This window comes from Triturus cristatus, chromosome 9 (assembly GCF_964204655.1).
Source record: "Triturus cristatus chromosome 9, aTriCri1.1, whole genome shotgun sequence".
NCBI classification, from domain to species: domain Eukaryota; kingdom Metazoa; phylum Chordata; class Amphibia; order Caudata; family Salamandridae; genus Triturus; species Triturus cristatus.
The window spans coordinates 697,225,044-697,247,417 of NC_140592.1; the positions used below are offsets into that span (position 1 = coordinate 697,225,044).

Below are 22,374 nucleotides of genomic sequence, written 5' to 3' on the forward strand. Positions count from 1 at the left end.
GGGCTGGAGGGGTGGGCATGTTCTCCATGCAGGTGGTAATGCAGCCTGTAAGGAGAACGGGGAAAGTGCGGATGACTGGTTTGGGCAGCCGGAGAGGGCCGACCAAACAACATTGCACACTTAGGAGTGAACAAACCACTCCTCCCCTGCCCTGCTCCGAGAGCAGAGCAGCCCTGCCCACCCGCCCGCCAAGCAGCACAAACCTAAAATGATAATAACTGAAAGCTATTAGCATTTTATGTTTTTGTTTCTCACACTGCTTGAAAGCAGTAGGGCGACGCTCCTCCGCCATAGCGGAGGAGCCGCTACTGGTGAAAGTGAGAAAGAGACAGAGTATGCTAGAGAGAAGAATCTCCAGGTCAAGTGTACCGGGGAGACCCATCATGGCCTACAGCCTCCTAAAAGCAATCCATCCTAATCATGCCAGCGAGTGGGTTTGGCCCCTGTGTGCCAAACCAACGAGACCATCTAGCCCTAAATGGTAGAGGATTGGAAAGTACCAACCCACTACCCCCCATCTAGTCCTAGAGGTTGCATGCTATCCATCGCTAACCAAACCTAGTGGACTAATGCAGCAAAATAGGACCCAATTAAGCAACAGGATTCAAATAAATTATGTGGCAAGAATACACAAATTATTTATTACAATAGTGCACCCTGGGCCGCCCTATTGTTTGGCTAGTTTATCATTTTAACACACATTAATACTGTCTGGACAAAAACATGTTCAACACCTAAACGCAGCAATCAGCAATTGTAAAGTGATAAGTTTTCCCTGGCAAAGCGTTTGCCACTGCGGAGCCTGTAAGGCTTTTAATTTCAGTAACTTTTGATCAAAACATTTTTTTGTGCTGAAAACTGCAAACTATGCAGGTGTTTGGATAATGTGGCAAGAGTGGTAGACCCATAAATATGTGGAATATGCCCATTGCCACAGAATCAACTTAATCCAGTGGCCCTGTCTCTATGACAATAAGACGCGCCTCCCTATATCCCAGCACCAACCACGCAAAGTGTCTCATTATAGAGATGAAACCTCTGTAAACCTGGTCTTATCCCCTCGGATTCACCCAGACCCAGTGGGAGTCTCCAATTTACTAATTCACTAGCCCTCCAGCCCTAGCGATAACAGTCTCTTGATCAATACACCAGTCACCAGAGCTCATGCACTCTTCAAAGTGGCGAGCTCTCGCGATATAGCACCCCAAATGCATCCAGACCTAGAATTACCAGGTCATGAACCACAGTGCCATCAATTTAATGCAGAACTAAACATATACATCTATATTTACATAAGATAATAGTCTCTCCTACCATGTTTGGCCCACTCCAGTACAGGAAAAACCCCTGGGGGTCCACCTTCAGGGTGATGAGGTTCCGGCTTGTGGGTTCCTAGAAGAGAGAGAGAGACGAGAAGATGTTACAGAGAAGTCACAGGCAGGTCAGAGACTTGCTGGCATGTTATGGGTATGACATATGCGTACATAAAGGCACAAACAGGCACCAAATATGCTCAGAGTCCAAGACAGAGGACAGTCCGATGAGCAGAACAAAGCCAGGGCTTAGTAGCAAGGCACGGGCTCCCAGACCGGCCACTGGGTCTCAGACAGGCCAAAGACTCACAGACAGGGCACGTGTAAGCCACAGAGGTCATAGAGAGGGCAAAGACAGCCCACGCAGTACACAGATTTCCCCCGCTCTCCCTCCAGACAGTACAAGAATGACTCGGGGTCACAGGAAGAGTTCATGTTCACAGGCAGGACAGAGAAAGACCACAAAATAACAGGCAAGTTACAAGCATCATGCATGCAGGTTATAGAACGCTCACAGGCATGTCAGGCAAAGTTACAGGCACTGAGTTGGTCATTGGCTCACCGGTGAGAAAAGTCAGGTTCACAGGCACGCCACAGGTTCGCATGTAGGCCACACGCAGTACACTGGCACACAAGCAGGCCAGATGCTAAAACCCTGCCCATAAGCTGGTAACAGACTTGCAGGCAGAACACAGACAAGATAATGCTGGCCCCCAGGGGAAGTGAAGTCTTCCCCCGTGGTGCTTCGCGCAGGGCTGGAAGGACAAGGTAACGATAGGGCAAGTTAAGGGAAGGGGAGGGTGTTAGTTAGGGTTATAAACCAGGCACCGCCGGGAGGGGTTTCGAAAACGTTACTAACAGTTCGTGTTAGTGTGGTTTTAGTGAGGATTATGCTGGTGTGGCCTACTAGAACGTCTCCTGTGAGTCTGTGGGGGGTGAGCAACACATACCTGGCACCCAGCAACATTACACTTATTACTTTGGCCAAAGCAGGTAAGGCTGATTTGCTGCAGCCGGGCGTCCTCGACCAGGCCTGGGTCGGAATGCATCGCCCCAACGCGTTCCGTGTCGGGTGGGGTTGCTGCGGCAGTGGCGGCTTCCCGAGCCGCACATGCAGGGAAGATGACTGGGGGCCACAGGTGGGGCACCAAGCGGGATCCAGGGGGAGTGAAGCGCGGGGGCAGGAGGAAAAGCCTCCAGGCACGGCTCCCCTTGGAAAATGTACACAGCAGGGAGGAGGGCGGGGGGCCGGTCACAGAGGAGCCACTGGTGCCGCAAGCAGGCGAGGGGAAAGCCACAAAAGATATGGTTTTCCAAGCGGGAACTGGGCCAATAGACCTCTCAGTGAGGCCCCCCCTGGGAGCACTGAAAAGCAAGGGATTGCGTTACTAAGCCAAACAACAACAAAATCCAATCGGGCCATGTCTGGGCCTGGGCCTGAGATGGGAGGGCTGGTAGGGGAAGGAAACCCAATGAGGCATCAGGGTATAGGGGCAGAGAACATGGTGGGGGGGGGGGGGGGGGTGATGCCCCTAGGGACACTCAGGGCAGTAAATGGCAGCAGGGTATTGACTTGGATGCGATGATGAGGGAGCAGTGCCTCCTCGTTCAGCAGACAGAGGAGAGGCGGGCCCACATGAGTGAGGCCAGGGAGAGGACGGTGGCCTTTCCACCTGTGATGGGGGACCCCAAACCCAAAGAGGACCAGGGGAAAGCAGGAATGGTAGTCGGGCATGGGGTGGAGGGCAGTGGGTTTGGGTCCCAGAGGACAGCTAGTACGGCTGAGTGGCCCGGTGGAGCATGGGGCCCTCCAGGTTTAAGCAGACTGGTGGTGGAGGGGGGAACAAGACCAGCGAGTGGGCCAGTAGAAAGGTGGTGATGCCAATGGGGCGCAAGATGGCCTCAGAACGTTGGCCCGAAGCAGCAGGGGGGTCCGCGGCAGCTTGACCTCCGCCGAGGTCTCGTGCACAAGGATTGGCAGCAAAGGATGGCACATCACGGAATGATTTATCTGTGCAGTGGAAAAAGGGTGTGGTGCGTTTGAAGGTGATGCTGAGCTGGTACTTGATTATGAGAATGATAGCGACGAATGGGAGACAGGAGAATTGCGTGATGAGGAGGAGGCCGTGAAGCAACAAGGAGCAGCAGTGCCGACAGTGTTTATCAGATGGCAGGTGCGGCCAAAGAGTGTGTCAAGCCCACCGGACACCGGATCAGTGGTTGTCGACGCAAGGACAGAGCTGTCGGCAGTGACATGATGCCAGGTGAAGGCGAGTGGTGGATGAAATGGGATGTTGAGGATGCGAGTGCTAAAGGGAAAGCCTGTAGGTCAGTGGGGGTGGGCAATGTGGTGGTGGGGGAACCAAGGACCGTGCAGGTGGGTGCAATAGCGGCGCTTGGGGAAATCAAGAAGGGGACAACGGTCCAGACCGCAATGTGGGGGGGGGGGGGGGGGGGTTATAAGAGGAATGAAAAGGCGGAGGACAAACATGCCAAAGAATTGTCCTACATGCGCTTGGCGATTCCGTTGGGGTCTCGTTTGTTGGACAAAACTAAAAATAGCATTTGGAAGCATGAATATGTTGATGTTCTCAAACTCCTACATAGGGAAATCCAGGTCAAAGAGGGATCTAAAGAAGAGGAGTTGGAATTGACCAGGAGGCAGAGGGTGCCCATTAACATGGAAAATTGGGCCTCCGCTTTCTTGATTTACGCTAGCATTTACTGGGAGTGTCATTTAGATAGGACAATCGCCTTGCTGAAATACAGGGATATTATTCACAAGGCACAGATGCATTTTGGGGGATACACCTGGTTGAGCTATGATGAGGAGTTTAGGGCCAGGGTCAGTATTAACCCAGATAAACCATGGGGGAGGTGAATTCAGAGGTCTGGATGCAGTGGATGTCGTCTACCCAATCCTTAGCCTACACCCACACAGCTAGTGGCTTCCCCGTGACCTATCAGTCTTTTCCGTCCTGTCCCACTCCACAGGGAGTGGGGGGGCTGGATATCCACAAAAACCGACAGGATCCAACATGGGGGCTTGCTGGAATTTCAATAAGGGATTTTGCTCCATGCATCCCTGCAAGTTAAAGCACGAATGCTCCAAGTGCGGTGGACGTCACCCTATTACACAGTGTTTCACTTTGGGTACCTCCGCAGAACAGTGGAAGGTCTCTAGAAGCCGGGGACAGTCTGGAGCAAAGGGTCCCTCCCCATTTAGGATTGAAGCTCTGGGTCCATGGCTCTCTATCTACCCTGACAAAGAAGCGGCATTGCGGTTAAAGTGGCGTTTCACCGAAGGGTTTTAGGTGGGGTACCAGGGACGGAGGGGGCACAGATGGGCATACAATTTGAAGTCAGCAAGAGAACTTCCACAGGTGGTGGCAGCAAAGCTAGAGAAGGAAGTGACAGAGGGCAGGATTACAGGTCCATTCTGCAAATGGCCAATGGTGAATTTGATCATTGCACCTTTGGGAGTAGTGCCAAAAAAAAGAGCCGGGGGAATTCAGGTTGATTCAGCACCTATCCTGGCCAGAAGTCGGGTCGGTCAGTGATTTCATTGCTGAGGAGGATTCCAGGGTGCTGTACGCCTCGTTGGATGATGCAATCCGCCTGGTGCGGGGGTGCAAGCAGGGAGCTGAAATGGCAAAATGCGATGTCAAGTCCGCTTTCCACTTGCTGCCCATTCACCCTGCGGATTTCCATCTGCTTGGAATATAATTTGGGAGTGCCATCTACGTGGACAAGGTCCTGCCAATGAGCTGTGCTATTCCTTGTGCCTTATTTGAGCTGTTAAGTACATTCCTACAATGGGTGTTCACCAAAAGCAGTGGGCACTGCGGAGTGTCTCATTACCTTGACGACTTCTTGTTTGTGGGGAAGGGAGCTTCTGGTGACTGCAGTTAGGCGCTACACCGATTTGAGGTCTTTACACAGGATTTCGGGGTGCCTTTGGCGCCTGAGAAAACGGCCGGGCCTAGTTGCGTGTTGACCTCCTTGGGAATTGAACTGGTGCAAGGGGAAGGTGGACGAAATCCAAGCTTTTCTGCTGCAGGTGGTGGGGGAGCAAAAGATTGAGTTAAGAGCGGTGCAGAAGTTGCTGGGTTTCCTGAACTTGAGTGGTGAGAGAGGGAGAACTTTTTGCAGGAGTCTTGGCATGGCCATGCGAGAGGGCTGTGATGCCACACACACAGGGTGTGAAGCTCTTTGGGTGTCAGGGCAGACTTGGGTGTGTGGCAGACGTTTCTGGAGGAATTCAATAGAGTGTCCTTGGACTTTTTGGAAGAGAACACAGTCTGGCAGGTCCAGATATTCTAAGATGCGGCCGGAGCCTCGGGTTTTGGCCTGTTTTGGGATGGGAGATGGTGTGTGGAGAAGTGGCCGCCACATTGGTGGAGTCAGGGCTGGAGTAGTGCTTTCTTTGAGTTTTTTCCGCTGTTGGTGGCATTGGCAGTTTGGGGAGCAGAGCTGAAAAACAGGACCGTGCTTTTCCATGTGGACAATATGACTGTTGTGGAACTGCTGAACAGGCAAAGAGCAAAGGATCTGAGGGTGTTACGGCTTTTGCGAAGGGTCATGCCGGTGCGCTTGCAAATTCATGTGTTTTCATGGCAAAGCACGTACTGGCGGTCAGCAATGATATAGCGGATTCCTTTTCTCGTTTGCAGTGGCATAGTTTATACGGCCTGGCACCAGGAGCAGAAGAATTCAAGACAGAGCTGCCAGAGGACATCTGGGCCTGGGGGGAATGAGAGTGATTGGCATGATCAAGAAGTCACTGGCCAAATCTACCAGGAGAAGCTACGGGCTGGCATGGAGCAAGTTTGGGGAATTCTTGGGCCCTTCTTCAGAAGTAATGAGCCTTAAGCAGCAGGACACTGAACAGGGAGTTTTGTTCCTAGTTGCATTGATAAGGATTTAAATCACTGCGTCCACTGTTAAGGTCCGTCCCCTTTAGCACCGCAAATGCCCCCATGTCCACGGGTTGAAAATAATTAAGCTTCTAATAAGTTCAAATGTGATGCATTTATGTCAAGGCGATATTCATTTTTCATCCACCTTGTTATTTGTCAAAATCTTTTCATAAATCATAATTTTCACAACATGATGTGTTTCAACAGAGGCAATTGAATTGCATTATTCTAGTCCATCCGGATGCATTTCGGGCCGAAGCCCTTTGTCAGGGGATATCAATTCTGTAAAAATATATAACAATCCATGAGGAAACCTGGCGATTGCGTGATGATTCATTTAGACACACGAATTTAGAGGTTTTTTTTTAGGCGCATGCCATCACGTTTGAATTAATTTGGCAGTCACTTTATACTGTGATTTTGGTAGACAATATAGGATTTAGATATAGGTTTCCTCATGGATTGTTATGTAGTTTTACAGAATTGATACCCCCTGACGAAGGGCCGTGGCCCAAAATGCATCGGGATGGAATAATGCAATTGAATTGCCTTGGTTGAAACACATCATTTTGTGAAAATTATGATTTATGGAAAGATTTCGACGATTGACAAGGTGGATGAAAAATGAATATGGCCTTAAAATAATAAATGCATCTAATTTGAACTTATTTCAAGCTTAATTATTTTCTAACAACCCCTGGACGCGGGGGCATTCGCGGTGCTAAAGGGGATGGGCCCTAACAGGGGACGCAGCGATTTGATCTATCTCATAGACTCCATGATCAGAGAGAGCGACCCTTTACAGCACGCTACAAACTGAATATAGTGATTAACCATTGAAGTTACAATGCGTGTTCCCTTTCATTTATTTGCACATATTGATAAGGGTTTGTCACATACGACTATTGCGGTCAAATTTGCCGGAATCTCCTTTTACGGTAAACTATTTTGGGGTTTTGACCCTACCAAGGATGAGATTCTGGGCAAGATGTTTAAGAGGTGGGGAAGGGAATGTGGGGTGGGGAGGGGAGCTCTGTGTGACACTATTTTAACTGTTACAGGAGCTGTTGGGGGTTTTGCCTTTGTGTTGTTATGATTTGTTCGAGGTGGCAGTTTTTACACTTTGCATTAGTTGGATGCTTTTGGTGGCTTTTCAGGTCTCTGAACTGTTGGGGACAACAGGCCCGGGGTGGTGGTGTTGTATGAGGAGGTGCGTTTAGACCAAGGGATGTTGGGGATCTGACTGAGTCGATCTAAAAAAGATCAGGTGCGCAGGGGTCGTTGGGTATGGTTGTCAGAGAGTGGGTGTAGCAAGGTCTGGCCTGTCCGGGAAATGGCAAAGTTTCCTTTTGTTGCCTGAAAGGCGATTATCAGGGTTTTTCGTCAAGCAACCGGCAGCAGGGTTACTGCTTTCCAGTTACTGGCTGGTAGTTTTTGGCCCTCATTCATTAAGAATTGGAGCTGCGGCGGCAGCTGTGTGACTGGGGTGGTCCTGTGGCAGAATTCCCTAGATTGGTAGATGGAGGTCAAGATGTTGCAAGCGATATGTGCGGAAGTAGAGGGTGAATGATAGCCCGGGAGGAGAGGGGGTGCAGGGGGAGTTGGTGTCTGAGCTAATCATTTCTTTTTCTACTGCAGAGTGCGTGAGAGGGCGGGGAACCAAAACGGTTACCTGGATTGTGGGACACTCCTTTGAGCACTGGGCAGCAAAGTATGCGGATCAACAGGTGTATGGGCGAAACCTGGGCCTGAGAAGCAGCAACCAAAAGGTTCTTTAGTGGGGTAAAGGAGGGATGCGTTGGGGTGCACTGCTACCATGGCTGACAAAGTTGGTTCCACAGAGAGATTGCCCAGACATGCTCTTGATCCATCTGGGGGAAAATTACTTTCTGCGGCTGTCCAGACTGACATTACTACATCACATACAGAGGGATTTGGAGGTGATCAAATGGAATTTCTCAGGAACTTGTGTTCTTTGGACTGAGTTTGTGCCCTGCAGAGTCTGGAGGGAGGCCGCCAAACATGCGGTAATTGATAAAGCTCGACGGAAGTTGAACAGGGTCATGAGAGTTTTCTGCCAAGCACGGGATATCAAATGAATTGCTCATGTGGGGATTTTTCAGGAATGGTGGTGTGCACCTTTCATGATTGGGGAATGCGTATTACATGATGGAATTGCGTGATGCCGTGAGCAAGCTGTGAAATGAGTCCATTCGGTGCCGCAGGTCTTATTTCTGAGAGGCAAAAGGTGTACATTGTTTTACAGGTGGGGCAGGTAACCGCCCTTCGGGGGTTTCCTAGCTGGCGGTACTTTGGAGAGGTGAGGAGTCACATATGGGCAGATCCACCCCTGGGGGGGGAGGTGGGAAGGGTGCACAGGCGACTGATGGCGATTCACGGGATGCAATGAGCAACGGAAGGAACTTCAAGGGAGGATGTTCGGAGGGCAAGTGAAAGAGATTGGGTATATGGAATGAGGTCAGCGAGTGAAAGGGAGAGGAGTGAAGCAACTGAGATGGTGAGTTGTGAATGGCGCAGGGAGAGTGAAACTGTATGGTTTTATGTCAGAAGTCATAGTTGGAATTAGTTAAGGTTGATAAAGGTCCTAAGTATGTTTGCAACCTTGTCCTAATAAATGGCCTTTTACGCTTCAATAACAGCATGGAGTGTGGTTACTGCATGATGCCAGTCATGCACTGGGCACGGGGTCACAGGCAGATGGTGGGATGGACGCAGTCAGAAGCAAATTTCACACCGAATAGAACCACTTGGACACACCAACTTTCCACCTCTCCAGAAGCCAGCCAATAAACTGAATATGAACTGCATGCCTGCATAGACAGGCAACACACTAAAACTGTTAAAGCCTGTAGCAATAGCGCACATGAAGTAAAAGATGGCATTGCATGTATCTCAGAATAAGACGCAGTCTGCAGGAATGAAGACGTAGGAGAACGTATTACTTTGTGCACTCCGACACACATGGTGAAACCAGTTACAGCCTCAAGATATACCGCACATGGAAATAGCTGTGCAGTCCACACATCCCATGAGCAGTAAATAACCACTGTCGGCAAAACAAATATAAAAACAAGGTTTGCAGACAACAGAGTGCACTGGCTTGCAGTTTAAAGCCGACTGCAATATGTTTTTTAATTCTGCTGCAGTGAAAAAACAAAATAAAAATAGACTGCCGTCTCTACACAGTACACATATAATAAACTTAATTTGTGATGATTCAATGTACTTTTGAGATGTAAAACAGCCTTGCAAAGTGAGCACCTCATAGGAGGCTGGAAGGATACACCATACAGCAAATAGCCTGAAGTGAGAGAAAAATACGCCTCTCAGATTTACCCTAACACCAGTTTATGTATAACTTACAAAAATTGGTAACACAATGTGCTACTGACAGCTGTACTATTAAACCTCCGTTAAAAAAAAAAAAAGAAGAGTAATATGACGTGCTACAATATAGCATTTAGTAAAACAAGCAATGGTGCACGTTCATCCCAGTTGTAGTCTGAGGCAATAACACAATCAGTGGAGCAAGTCATGATTTACCTAAATAGTACCCTTACTAGTACACCCAACAGACTGCCTATAGACAACAGGTAGGTATAGGAAAAGGTTATGGCCCATATTAATAAGACACATGTAGTGGGACACAATATGACTTGCAGTAGTAGCACACAGGTAGTAGAACACATCAAGTCCTGGAGTTTCAAACATATTGTTGAATCTTGTAGCCCATAAATATAGCACGTAGGTAGGGAAAGTCTTTACGACCTGTAGTAACAGCAAACATGCAGCTGTACACATTATGGTCTGCGGCAACAGCTCACGCGTATAGCACAGCGTGGTCTGCAGCAATAGCATCCATGCAGTAGAACACATTATGTCTGTAGCAATGCAACACCTGTAGTGGAATACTAGGCCAGCAGCAGCGACAGCAATGTGGCGGATCATATAATATCTGCAACACTGGCACTCGTAGTGGAACACATATGGCCGGCAGCAACGACACACATGTAGTGCAACACATATTGGTCTGAAGCAATAGTACACAGGTGGAGATCACATTATGGTCTGCAGCATTGACATGCATGAAGTAGAAAACATTACAGTCTGAAGCGATGTCACACATGTAGTCAAAGACATTATAGCCTCAGTAATAACTCATATGTATTACAACAGATGGTCCCCAGCTAGTTCCATGAGCAACAATAAAAACAGAAGGTTTCTTGCTCCCCTTCCAGATGGGGTGCTTGCTGCACACTGTCCAGGATGACAGAGGTAGTCGGGGCAATAGCGCTGCTGAAGGTAAGGCCTGCCTTCCTGGCTCACAACGCCTCCTCAGGCACATTTTGGCATTTAACGCTTTTTAATTTGCAAATTTGGTATTGGTAGCCATGCTTGTTAATTAAGAGCATCTAAGAAAATCTAGAGACCCATGTACTTATATTTATTTTACAAATTAGGCACTGGCGGGAGTCAGCAAGTAGCGGGGAATCAGAGAAAACCAATGAACATTGAGAGAATGGGACCATCCCTCATTTTAGAATCACAGCAGGTCGAAAATTTCAAACACAGCATTTGAAGAATGGACTAGAGTTCCCTAGAGGAAGGCTGCTGATGGCCAACCATCCGCAATAAATAAAAAGATGTTTTTTTAGGTCGAGCCTGCGCAGAGCATGCGCTGCTCTGCGAGGCATGCTGTATTTAAAGAATGGACTTAAAGACCCACCCACTCTGCACCCATATTTTTCATTGGCTTGTGGCATTGTCCTTCATAAATGTTGGCTTCTAATTCATGAATAGGCTTGTTAGTCCCTCCTTAGTACCGCCTTGTCTTAATTTGTAACCTCCCATGAGGACTGGCCCTTTTACTTCTGTTGTTACACGGTATGTTTATTTTAGTCTGTAAGCACTATTTTCTTTAATGAGTTCCTGTTACTGCAGGCACGACGTTCTATCATGCAACATTCAGCGGTCCATGCACGCAATCACTTTCAAAGCAGTCGGAACAATCGTGGCTGCTTATTTGCAACGAAACAGGTTTCACATTTACGAAAGTGGGAGCTATTGGCATTCTAAATGACAGTAGCTTAAACTCTAGCAAATTGTAGATGTATTGCATTGCAAAAATAGGTTTTGTAAAAGCCCCCCATATAGTGCTTCCACGTTAATGTCAGCCACGCCCCTTTCTTTAGACAAGCAGCTTCTAAAGAAAGGTGCGCGTTCGCTATTAAAGTGAAACATCGGCATGGGACACCTATACAAAAAAAAATGTGTTAACTTGACAAACAGATTTTTTGTTTTTTGTAAAAGAGCCCCATATAGTGCTTTCACTTTAATGGCGGCCGTGCCCCTTTCTTTAGACACGGCTCATCTAAAGAAAAGGGCGTGGCTGAAATATGAACACGAAAGCGCGGCATGGGGCGCTTTTCCAAAACCTGCATTTGCAATGCAATAGGTCTCGCATTTGCGAGAGTTTAAGCTATTGGCATGGTCATTTACAAAGCGAAAAAGCTCACACTCTCGTAAATGCGAGACCTATTGCATTGCAAATGCTTGTCTTACAATCTACCTTGCTGACATCTCAGCCCAGTGATACTTTCATGAGGGAACATCGGTGTTTAAAAAAACTTTAATATAACAGGAACAAGCCATCAACTTGTCCTCAGCGACGATACTGTCAGGACAAAAGACCCCAGACAAGAAACTGCTCTGCCTAAAACAACGCTCTAGGACGACACCACCACAAAAGCTGCATGGAAAGGCATCAACCCTGGTGCTCATACAGAGAGAAGCAAGTGCTCTAAAAATTGACAGATAACACTAGCAGAACTGGCAGAAGGTTAAACCGACTCAGCTTCGAAGACCCATATCCGCAATGTGAAACACCACAAGGATGTCACTGGTATGCCACATATACATGCATTGGCCTGGAAGGTCACACATCCTTCCTTATTGACATGCACCACTATGAAGATAATCCTCATCCACAAAGCCACATCACCTGAGCGGACCAAGGGATTGCGGCAACCTGCCTATTTTAATCTGCAATTCTCATCTCTATAAACCCACATTTTCAAGCCAAGAGCCTCCCACATTAAAAATCAACAGGCTAAGTATTTGGGAAATGTTTCACTACATAAAAACTGTGTAACATAATATTATCAACCCCTCAGTCAGCAGCACACCGCAAGCCACACTTGCAATTACAAATAGCTCTCTGCTATGGCCTTATGGGCATGTAATGGGCATTGGCTGGAGAAATACCACTGGCGTCATGGTTAGGTAGAGCTTCTGCTCCAGAGATAAGAGGATCTTTTATACATTTGAGGTTGTATGCACCCTTTTAGTTTCTGAAGCAACAAACTATGAATTCCTGGTTGCACCACCCAACCTCCCGTTTCTCATCACAGTGGCCTGACCCAGTAGTCATCAGCTATCCTCTTACTTCGGCCCTTTAAACTGGAGAAACAGCAAAGCCAACAAATATAGTGTTGGCCACTAGACCTATGGATTTGTCAATACTTAATTTGGTTGGTATTGGCCTCTGCAAAACGTTACTGTTGGTCAAGCTGCCAGGGCCCGTTTAATCTAAAAAATGTTTTGTCTTTAGGCAAACACAGATATTTGGTTCAAAAAAGCACACACAGCCATTGTAATCCCTAGCACTTACGTGAACTACTTTGTGTGTGGATGTGCTCCTTGTGAGAGGGCAGAGTGCTGTCACTCACAGTAAAGTTAGCCAATGGATTGCTCCATGCCATATGCTGTAGTGAGCAGAAGAAAACGGAATGACACAGTAATAGACTAGTGAACAAAGGCAGCTGGCTGCAAGTCCCCATAACGAAGCACATTATACAAATAATTTAAGTACAATAGATAGGTTTTGACTAACGCCAGCCCTAAAAATGTGCCCAACTGCACAAATGCAAGTGACAAACTGCCCTAATGCATTTTCATTTAATCAACTGGTGTGTAAAATTAGGAGCAGAAAATGCTATGGGAAACATTTTCTGCTTGAGCCATCCCTTTGATTTTATCTCGCGTGTCTTTTGAATGGAAGGTATGCCCTCACCTCCAATCATTCACATGCTAACGCAAATTGACAAATGTTGGTGTCATTTTCGTGAAGTTTGAAAAAGCAACATTTTGCAGACTCCTAGGTTCAGCACTGATATTGAAATAAACATTAAAACACCAACCAGCCCTGGCGCTCTAGATAAGGACACCAAGAAGCAAGCTTGAGACTGAAAGAAACTGTCATAGAAATAGGGTTTCATGGGGAATTACACCGATAGTTTGAAGGACCACCCCGATGGAATCGGGGTCCATATAGCGAAGGATAACATGAAGCAGATCCCACTGAAGGCAGTGTATGCTGGTGATGATCAGCAAAGAACAGGTGAAAAGCGCACTCAAGCGAACCTCAACGGCGACCACACCAAGGCTGGTTCAGAGCACCAAATCCGCGGGATTCAACAACATCAACCTCAATTTAAGGGCCCTCATTGCAAAGAAGATAAAAGCGCCTATGGTAAGCTCTTCCTCTGCCCACACTTCAGAACTAGAGTAACACTGATCCTGCCAGATTTCAATAGACAAAATGGCGCCACACTGGCTCCGAGTCATTCTCTGCAGCTCGTTCGAGGTCACGATCGGAAAAAAAACCATTATCCTTTCTTTCACTTGCCTGCCTCACCTTCAATGTCTGCTGTGTGGTCCTCAGAGTGGTGAAGTCACACGCCTCACCATAGTGTGAAAGCGATAAGAAGACCCCAGGGAAGTTCAGAACATCCAAAGCAGCAACACCACCAGGACGGACATATTTTACAACAGAACTCCTACAATGCACCGAGCATCTGGACCTTCCCAACCTAAGGCATGAACCCTCTGAAAAAATAAGGAATCTTCAGGTAGGAATACATCATTTATTAACTATATACGCTTAACTACCGGGCCTGTGACTATTTGGGCTGGTTTTCATCTTGAAACTGCCAAAAGACCTTCAGAATTCTGAGACCCTAATGTTCACACTGAGTTTCCAACAGGAGCATACATACTTGACACAGGATATCCATATTGTGTTCACAATTTTTAATGGAAGAGAAATTGAAGAATATAAATTAGCAATGCACTAAAGCTATATTACACCGGTCTTCCTTCACTTACAGAAGGAATTGAAGACAACTCTTCAGCAGCTCTTCATCCATGTGCAACCTCACCCGGCTGTCTGACAGCCATTGCAGCAACCATCCCCTGCTTGCAATTCTTCATTTTCTCAGCACTCTTCTGATATATTCTATCTTTATGTATTACCATGTGCTGGCCCATTAAGACCTCACAAAACCATTCCCATAATTTTCTGCAAAAATGCAAATCCCTCCAGCTCTACTGCTCCATCCGATAAACCACCACATTCTCCTTTTGACTCATCTACAGACTATCGACATGCTATCCTAGGTTCAGATGCACTCTAGCAGACGCCACATCTGCCACGGCCTAGCATCAAAATCCTGGGAAAGTTAATTACATGGTTTGACACCCAAAACAAGCCCAACTTCCAATCTTTGTTGACCAACCTAGAAAGAGTGCACCTTGAACAAATTGACCAAAGACCAATCCATGAAGCAGGCTACAGCACGCATGCCATTTCTGACTTCAACAGTCTCCTAACAGGTGCTGCTATACAACCAAGATGTGATCACGGCGTCATTGACTTCATAATCATACTACAGAAACTAACATCCCTGATTTAATACACAGTCAACAATAAAGGCAAAGCTCACTAGAGACTTCAACGCATTTGTATCTGGAGAAAACACACTGACTCCCACAAAACTGGCACACAAACTGTTCATGGGGGAACTTGGCTAGATTTAAAAAGATAGCTTTTGGGACCTTATAAGTATTTAGTTATGCGGCTCAATATCCTTGGTGCAACAACATAAACTGTTGCATGGCTAAACACTTATAAGGTCCCAAAGGCGAGACCTATTGGCTATGCCAATGCTTGTTTAAAGGAGGCCTTGAAACGGGTCTCTATCTGGCTCTGTTTTGTGACCCCGGCACAGGCAGTCAATTTTTTTTCCAGACTGCAATGACAGCAGGCACATCATGTGCGCATGCTCGCACTGCTCACTTCTCGTGGAAAAGATACGGCATGACGTCATGCCAGGGGAGCATTGTAGGGAAAGGGAAATCCTTTAAAGAGAGTGGGCAATATTGGCTTCTTTGGTAAGACAATAAAGGCTCTCTACATGGACCATTCAAAAGGGATGCGTTCTCTAATAGCCATCTGTACAGGGGAGATGAGAGGGCAGGTCATCTCTCCTCAGCTGTCATGGCATTAACGTAGGTAATGGAGCACGCGCGGTGTTCTGCCAGTTGTTTTCCGTGGACGTCCCTCGATTTACACTGATAAACCTATTTATTTCGCATAGCTGACCCAAACAAGCTAGACAGCTAACACGCACACACGCTAAAGCGTTTTGAATTATTTTGTCATCGTTTTCTGAAATGTCACTTTTGTCCCAAAATGGCGGCGCACCTAGTGCAAGTTGCATAAGCCAGCCGAAATATCGAAACAACCGCATCGCTCAGGGATAAATTAAATGAAGAATAAAATGCAGCGTTGGCCGCAAATACAAATACTAATGTGCCGATTTTAAGTTGTGCCTGGTGCAAACGGACAGAGAGTGGCGATGGCAGTGGGGTCTGGCGCTTGTAGGGAGGCTTGCCAGAGACAGCAAGGGGTCTCACATCTCAGGATGGTGTCTCTTGCCCACCAGACCTCCGCCTGAGAGTGTACAGCTGGCGGCTCTGTATGGAGACATTAGATACAACTTGTGTGGAATGAAGTGCCATAGCCGTTCATGTAATTGTCCAGAGTTGAATTTTGTAGACAGTAACTGAAAACAACAAGCATTGCCATAGCCAATAGGTCTCGCTTTTGGGACCTTATAAGTATTTAGTTATGCAGCACAATATCCTTGGTGCAACAACAACTGTTGCATGGCAAAACACTTATAAGGTCCCAAAGGCGAGACCTATTGGCTATGCCAATGCTTGTTGCGGTTTTTGTGGTACTGCAATATATAGGGATGTTATTTGTCACAGTTTACAGTTTGGATTAGATCATTGAGGACACTATTGTTCATAGGATCACGAGGTCTCCAGTGACAACTTCTTGCTGCCCAGGTCGTGCCGAGGGGTTCCTTTTCCGGTGGTTCTGCTGTCCTGATTGAGCCGAAGGTCCTGCTGCAGTTGTCTCCTCTGTGTGTGTGTGTGCGTGTGTGTGTGGTTGTGTGTGTGTGTGGTTGTGAGTGTGTGTGTGGTTGTGTGTGTGTGTGTGGTTGTGTGTGTGTGTGGTTGTGTGTGTGTGTGGTTGTGTGTGTGTGTGGTTGTGTGTGTGTGTGGTTGTGTGTGTGTGTGGTTGTGTGTGTGTGTGGTTGTGTGTGTGTGTGGTTGTGTGTGTGTGTGGTTGTGTGTGTGTGTGGTTGTGTGTGTGTGTGGTTGTGTGTGTGTGTGGTTGTGTGTGTGTGGTTGTGTGTGTGTGTGGTTGTGTGTGTGGTTGTGTGTGTGTGTGGTTGTGTGTGTGTGGTTGTGTGTGTGTGGTTGTGTGTGTGGTTGTGTGTGTGTGGTTGTGTGTGTGGTTGTGTGTGTGGTTGTGTGTGTGGTTGTGTGTGGTTGTGTGCGTGTGTGTGGTTGCGTGTGTGTGGTTGTGTGTGTGTGGTTGTGTGTGTGTGGTTGTGTGTGGGTGTGTGTGTGGTTGTGGTTGTATGTGGTTGTGTGTGTGGTTGTGTGTGTGGTTGTGTGTGTGTGGTTGGTTGTGTATGTGTGTGGTTGTGTGTGTGGTTGTGTGTGTGGTTGGTTGTGTATGTGTGTAGTTGTGTGTGTGGTTGTGCGGTTGTGTGTGTGGTTGTGTGTGTGGTTGTGTGTGTGGTTGTGTGTGTGGTTGTGTGTGTGTGGTTGTGTGTGTGTGGTTGTGTGTGTGTGGTTGTGTGTGGTTGTGTGTGCTTGTGTGTGGTTGTGTATGGTTGTGTGTGTGTGTGGTTGTGTGTGTGTGGTTGTGTGTGTGTGTGGTTGTGTGTGTGTGTGGTTGTGTGTGTGTGTGTGGTTGTGTGTGTGGTTGTGTGTGTGTGGTTGTGTGTGTGTGGTTGTGTGTGTGGTTGTGTGTGTGTGGGTGTGTGTGTGGTTGTGTGTGTGGTTGTGTGTGTGGTTGTGTGTGTGGTTGTGTGTGTGGTTGTGTGTGTGTGGTTGTGTGTGGTTGTGTGTGGTTGTGTGTGGTTGTGTGTGGTTGTGTGTGTGTGGTTGTGTGTGTGTGGTTGTGTGTGTGTGGTTGTGTGTGTGTGGTTGTGTGTGTGTGTGTGTGGTTGTGTGCGTGTGGTTGTGTGCGTGTGTGTGGTTGTGTGCGTGGTTGTGTGTGTGTGGTTGTGTGTGTGGTTGTGTGTGTGGTTGTGTGTGTGTGGTTGGTTGTGTATGTGTGTAGTTGTGTGTGTAGTTGTGTGTGTGGTTGTGCGGTTGTGTGTGTGGTTGTGTGTGTGTGGTTGTGTGTGTGTGGTTGTGTGTGTGTTTGTGTGTGTGGTTGTGTGTGTGCTTGTGTGTGTGGTTGTGTGTGTGTGGTTGTGTGTGTGTGGTTGTGTGTGTGTGGTTGTGTGTGTGTGGTTGTGTGTGTGTGGTTGTGTGTGTGTGGTTGTGTGTGTGTGGTTGTGTGTGGTTGTGTGTGTGTGGTTGTGTGTGGTTGGGGTTGTGTGTGTGTGGCTGTGTGTGGCTGTGTGTGGTTGTGTGTGGTTGTGTGTGGTTGTGTGTGGTTGTGTGTGGTTGTGTGTGGTTGTGTGTGGTTGTGTGTGTGGTTGTGTGTGGGTGGTTGTGGTTGTGTGTGTGGTTGTGTGTGTGTGTGTGTGTGTGTGTGTGTGGGTGGGTGGGTGGTTGTGGTTGGTTGTGTGTGTGTGGTTGTGTGTGTGTGGTTGTGTGTGTGTGTGTGGTTGTGTGTGTTTGTGTGTGGTTGTGTGTGGTTGTGTGTGTGGTTGTGTGTGTGGTTGTGTGTGTGGTTGTGTGTGTGGTTGTGTGTGTGGTTGTGTGTGTGTGGTTGTGTGTGTGTGGTTGTGTGCGTGTGGTTGTGTGCGTGTGGTTGTGTGCGTGTGGTTGTGTGCGTGTGGTTGTGTGCGTGTGGTTGTGTGCGTGTGTGTGGTTGTGTGCGTGGTTGCGTGTGTGTGGTTGTGTGCGTGGTTGTGTGTGTGTGGTTGTGTGTGTGTGGGTGCGTGGTTGTATGTGGTTGTGTGTGTGGTTGTGTGTGTAGTTGTGTGGGTGGTTGTGTGTGTGTGGTTGTGTGTGTGTGGTTGTGTGTGTGGTTGTGTGTGTGGTTGTGGTTGTGTGTGTGGTTGTGGTTGTGTGTGTGGTTGTGTGTGTGTGTGGTTGTGTGTGTGTGTGTGGTTGTGTGTGTGTGTGGTTGTGTGTGTGTGGTTGTGGTTGTGTGTGTGTGTGGTTGTGTGTGTGGTTGTGTGTGGTTGTGTGTGGGTGTGTGTGTGGGTGGTTGTGGTTGTATGTGGTTGTGTGTGTGTGGTTGTGTGTGTGGTTGTGTGTGTGGTTGGTTGTGTATGTGTGTAGTTGTGTGTGTGGTTGTGCGGTTGTGTGTGTGGTTGTGTGTGGTTGTGTGTGTGTGTGTGGTTGTGTGTGTGTGGTTGTGTGTGTGTGGTTGTGTGTGTGTGGTTGTGTGTGTGTGGTTGTTGTGTGTGTGTGGTTGTTGTGTGTGTGTGGTTGTGTGTGTGGTTGTGTGTGTGGTTGTGCTTGTGTGTGGTTGTGGTTGGGTGTGTGTGGTTGGGTGTGACAGGCAAACATGGCCGACACAGAATGGGCATCAATGGAAGGGTCAAAGGTCGTCTCCTGCAGACAACAGAGCCCTTCCTTCAGTATGTTTCTATTTCGAGAGGCGGTCCTCTTTCTGTTATTGTCTTTGTAGCAATACTCCTGCAAATACGTGTGTCCAAACATTCATTTAAGTTGATGACTTCAGCACTCCCCTATGCGTCTGTTGCATACCAGCCAGCCCCCTGAAAGGAGCATTTATTAGGAAATGGCGAATCAAATGTAAATATTGGATGCACGCATTATGATTTTACTTATCTCCAGACATGCTGTTGGTGTGTCATGTCCTGATTAATTATTCTGGTAAGCCTGTTTGCTACATTATGCCTGTTTATTCAATTTTGCTGTTAGCTACAGGAAGCTCTTGTAACATTATGCAAGCTCGTGACAGCATTCTCGTGTGTGGCCTGATTCTGGTGTTTACATGCTGTTTGCTACCTGAACCTCTTTTTTTGTACAATGCTTGTTTTATATCACGCTGTTTTCTACAATAAAATAATCGTTAGCATTTAAGGTGGGCGTCATATTGCCTGACGGAGATGCAGCCACTGGGAGAATCCCGAACGCTTGTAAGCGTGAAGGCGGGAGGAGGGGCGGAGGCAGGGAGCAAGCATGAGGAAAGACAGATGGTGCTGAAGGCTGGCGGTTCGCGCGTGAACGCAAGCTTGTCGCCAGCCAGCAGCACTTTGAAAACTCACCTACTAAAGTCTCTCCGAGCAGCACATGCGCGCTGACTCAGCGAGACCTAAAAAGCAACCACTCCCAGTGGGTCCCGTTTCTGTGGCTCACTCACTGAACGAAGGATACAAACGACCAATCTTCTATCAAGCACTCCAATAACTGAATACTTTAGTGCTTTGGTTTCAAGAAGCTAGCCCCCAAATCAAAAGTAGACATTCCTTTGCCCTCCAAATGAAATCCCAGCCTCAATGGGACTGGATAGAGTGGCCGGCAACATTATGAAGTATCTCACATTTTTATATGTGCATAACACATACACAATTGCCACACTGTTAAAACATTCAAAGTGACAAAACAGAACTGAAAACTTTAGAAAGTAAATAGGCAGCCCAACCCAGCCACCCGTATACATTGTGAGCAAATTAAATGACCAGTAACATAACTAATGACTTTGAAAATGACATAATTCTGATCTCCACATCGCCACTAACGAGAGTCCAAAACCCACAAATCTGCTGTGCTCAATTACATCACGCATAAAGCTACCCTAGAAGAGGAGTATCATTTGAATTTAAGCAATTGTGTGCTGGTGGTATCAGCTGTCACATTCTATTACTTATATAGAAATTGTGATTTAGAGAAAATGAAAAAAAAGAAGGGAAAAAAAACATGGAATCGACATTCGAATTCCCGAAGATCCTGCAGTGAGTAGCGTAGTTTGTGAGGTTCGAAGCAATGTTTTAGCGAGTGTGCAAGGGGTAAGTCGAATCTGTGCAACACCTGAACTGACAAAAAAGTACAAATGTGGTTTTCAAAATGGCGGTACTCTCGAAGTAACGTGAACATTCGCTTTGTTATTTCACCCCTTGCCGTGCCACCGTAGTCTGAAAATATGCCCCATAGAGGTCAACAGTTAATTAGCACAAATATGAAGAACACACCTTGAGGTAAAGTTCATATTTAAGGTACTGTCGGCATTTAAAACAAGAAATGCGAATGGTGCGCGCACGCGTGAAAAGTGAAAGTAGGCTGTGCGCGCCAAAATGATCGCGGCTGCATATATTGCAAAGCTGCCGGCTGCACACGTGCACGCTCCCGTGAACGCAAGCTTGTCGCCAGCCAGCAGCACTTTGAAAACTCACCTACTAAATGTGTCTCCGAGCAGCGCATGCGCGCGGACTCAGCGAGACCTAAAAACCATGGTGAAATTTAACTGTTCTGTTTAATCGTCTGAAAAAAATCTTCCCCCAGAAAAAACAAACGCATGTGGTCCGAGTTGAAAGTCCTTACTAGAAACCTTGCAGAACAGCGCATGCACGCTGGCTCAGGCGAAACCTAAAAAATGGTGATCGAATTCCCATAAAAATGGCAAGCAAATTCCCCAAAAACATACCAGTCAGACAATAAAGAAATGAATCAACACAAAAAGGCCCATTGCGGAAGCAGTATTGCATCACTGCATTAACCACAAAAGAGCTGTTTGAAGAAAGTAACGCATGCCTCAACGTGAAGGCCCTGCCCAAATTGTTTTTGACCCACACAGGAAACACTTAGCTTGCAGAACACCTCATGATCAAAACTCATCACACAAACACACTGCAAGCTCCCTTTTGCTATCCATCAGCCTTAGGGTAACTGCACTGAAGACACAAGATATCACACAAAGCACTGAAAAATCGTATCTAACAAATTGTATACCATGTTTAAACTCAATCTACAAAACCGAGTAAAGAAAGGTACAGTTGCAGAATGTCTCCCTCTCCACCGGAAGTCATGAACCCCTAGAAACATTTAAAGTTGTCATCTCCCTCGTTTGTACACTTTTTATATATTACACAAGACAAACGTGGTGCTGAATGGTTCAAGACTGTACTTAAAAAAAATACTACTGAAGAAACCTCTCTGGAAACATGGTTGTATCTTGAACCTACATAAAGAGTTGACATGCGTATGGGATGATAGCTCAACAAGTAGGCCTTCGGTTCCTGAGTAACATTGTAGTGTGGGTAATACTTGTGGTGCTGTGGAATGCTGTAAATATTCTCCCAGTGACAGTGGTGCATGCCTGGGAAACCGGTCAGATCGGTTTTATTCAGGTGCTAACAAACACTGTTAACCAAAATGAGATGGCACATCAATGCCATTGTTACTGGAGACCAACGGCAAATAATGCTATTGCGCCCAATTATAAGCAAGAGAAGTCCACATTGGTGGCCATTACATAACACATGAATCAACTCTCAACCACGTATGATCTTCGATGCAGCTTGCTATCCTTTTGGGTAGGTGCGTCAGATCACAACTTCACATTTGAAAAGGCCAGAAGGGTTGGAGCAAGTGCCCAGTATCAGCAAAGTTGTCTGGGAGGAAGTTCTAGAAGTCAGGAAGATGCTTCCTTTTGTAAGTAAGACAGAGAAAGGGTCTCTGGGATCTGCAAAATTTGCTGGGATTTTATAGAGGGAGAGGACAAAAGGGTAGAAGGAGGTAGATCAGCTCTCTTTTGCACGGTCAGGGCAGCAACCAACCACGCACTTCCATCTCTCACCCTCACATGCTCGGGTGGCAGTCGGGTTAGGGTC

The 22,374-nt window shown here is 47.1% G+C and overlaps 1 protein-coding gene across 1 annotated transcript in view; it reads right to left on the minus strand.

The window, feature by feature from the left end:
* The window catches only part of PLCB3 (phospholipase C beta 3), a 614,713-nt gene that overhangs the window by 473,250 nt on the left and 119,089 nt on the right, over positions 1 to 22,374 (minus strand). The window contains exon 2 of the mRNA XM_085625816.1: positions 1,315 to 1,392. Within this exon, the coding sequence (XP_085481942.1) occupies positions 1,315 to 1,392 (78 nt within the window). The remainder of the gene's footprint in view (positions 1 to 1,314; positions 1,393 to 22,374) is intronic.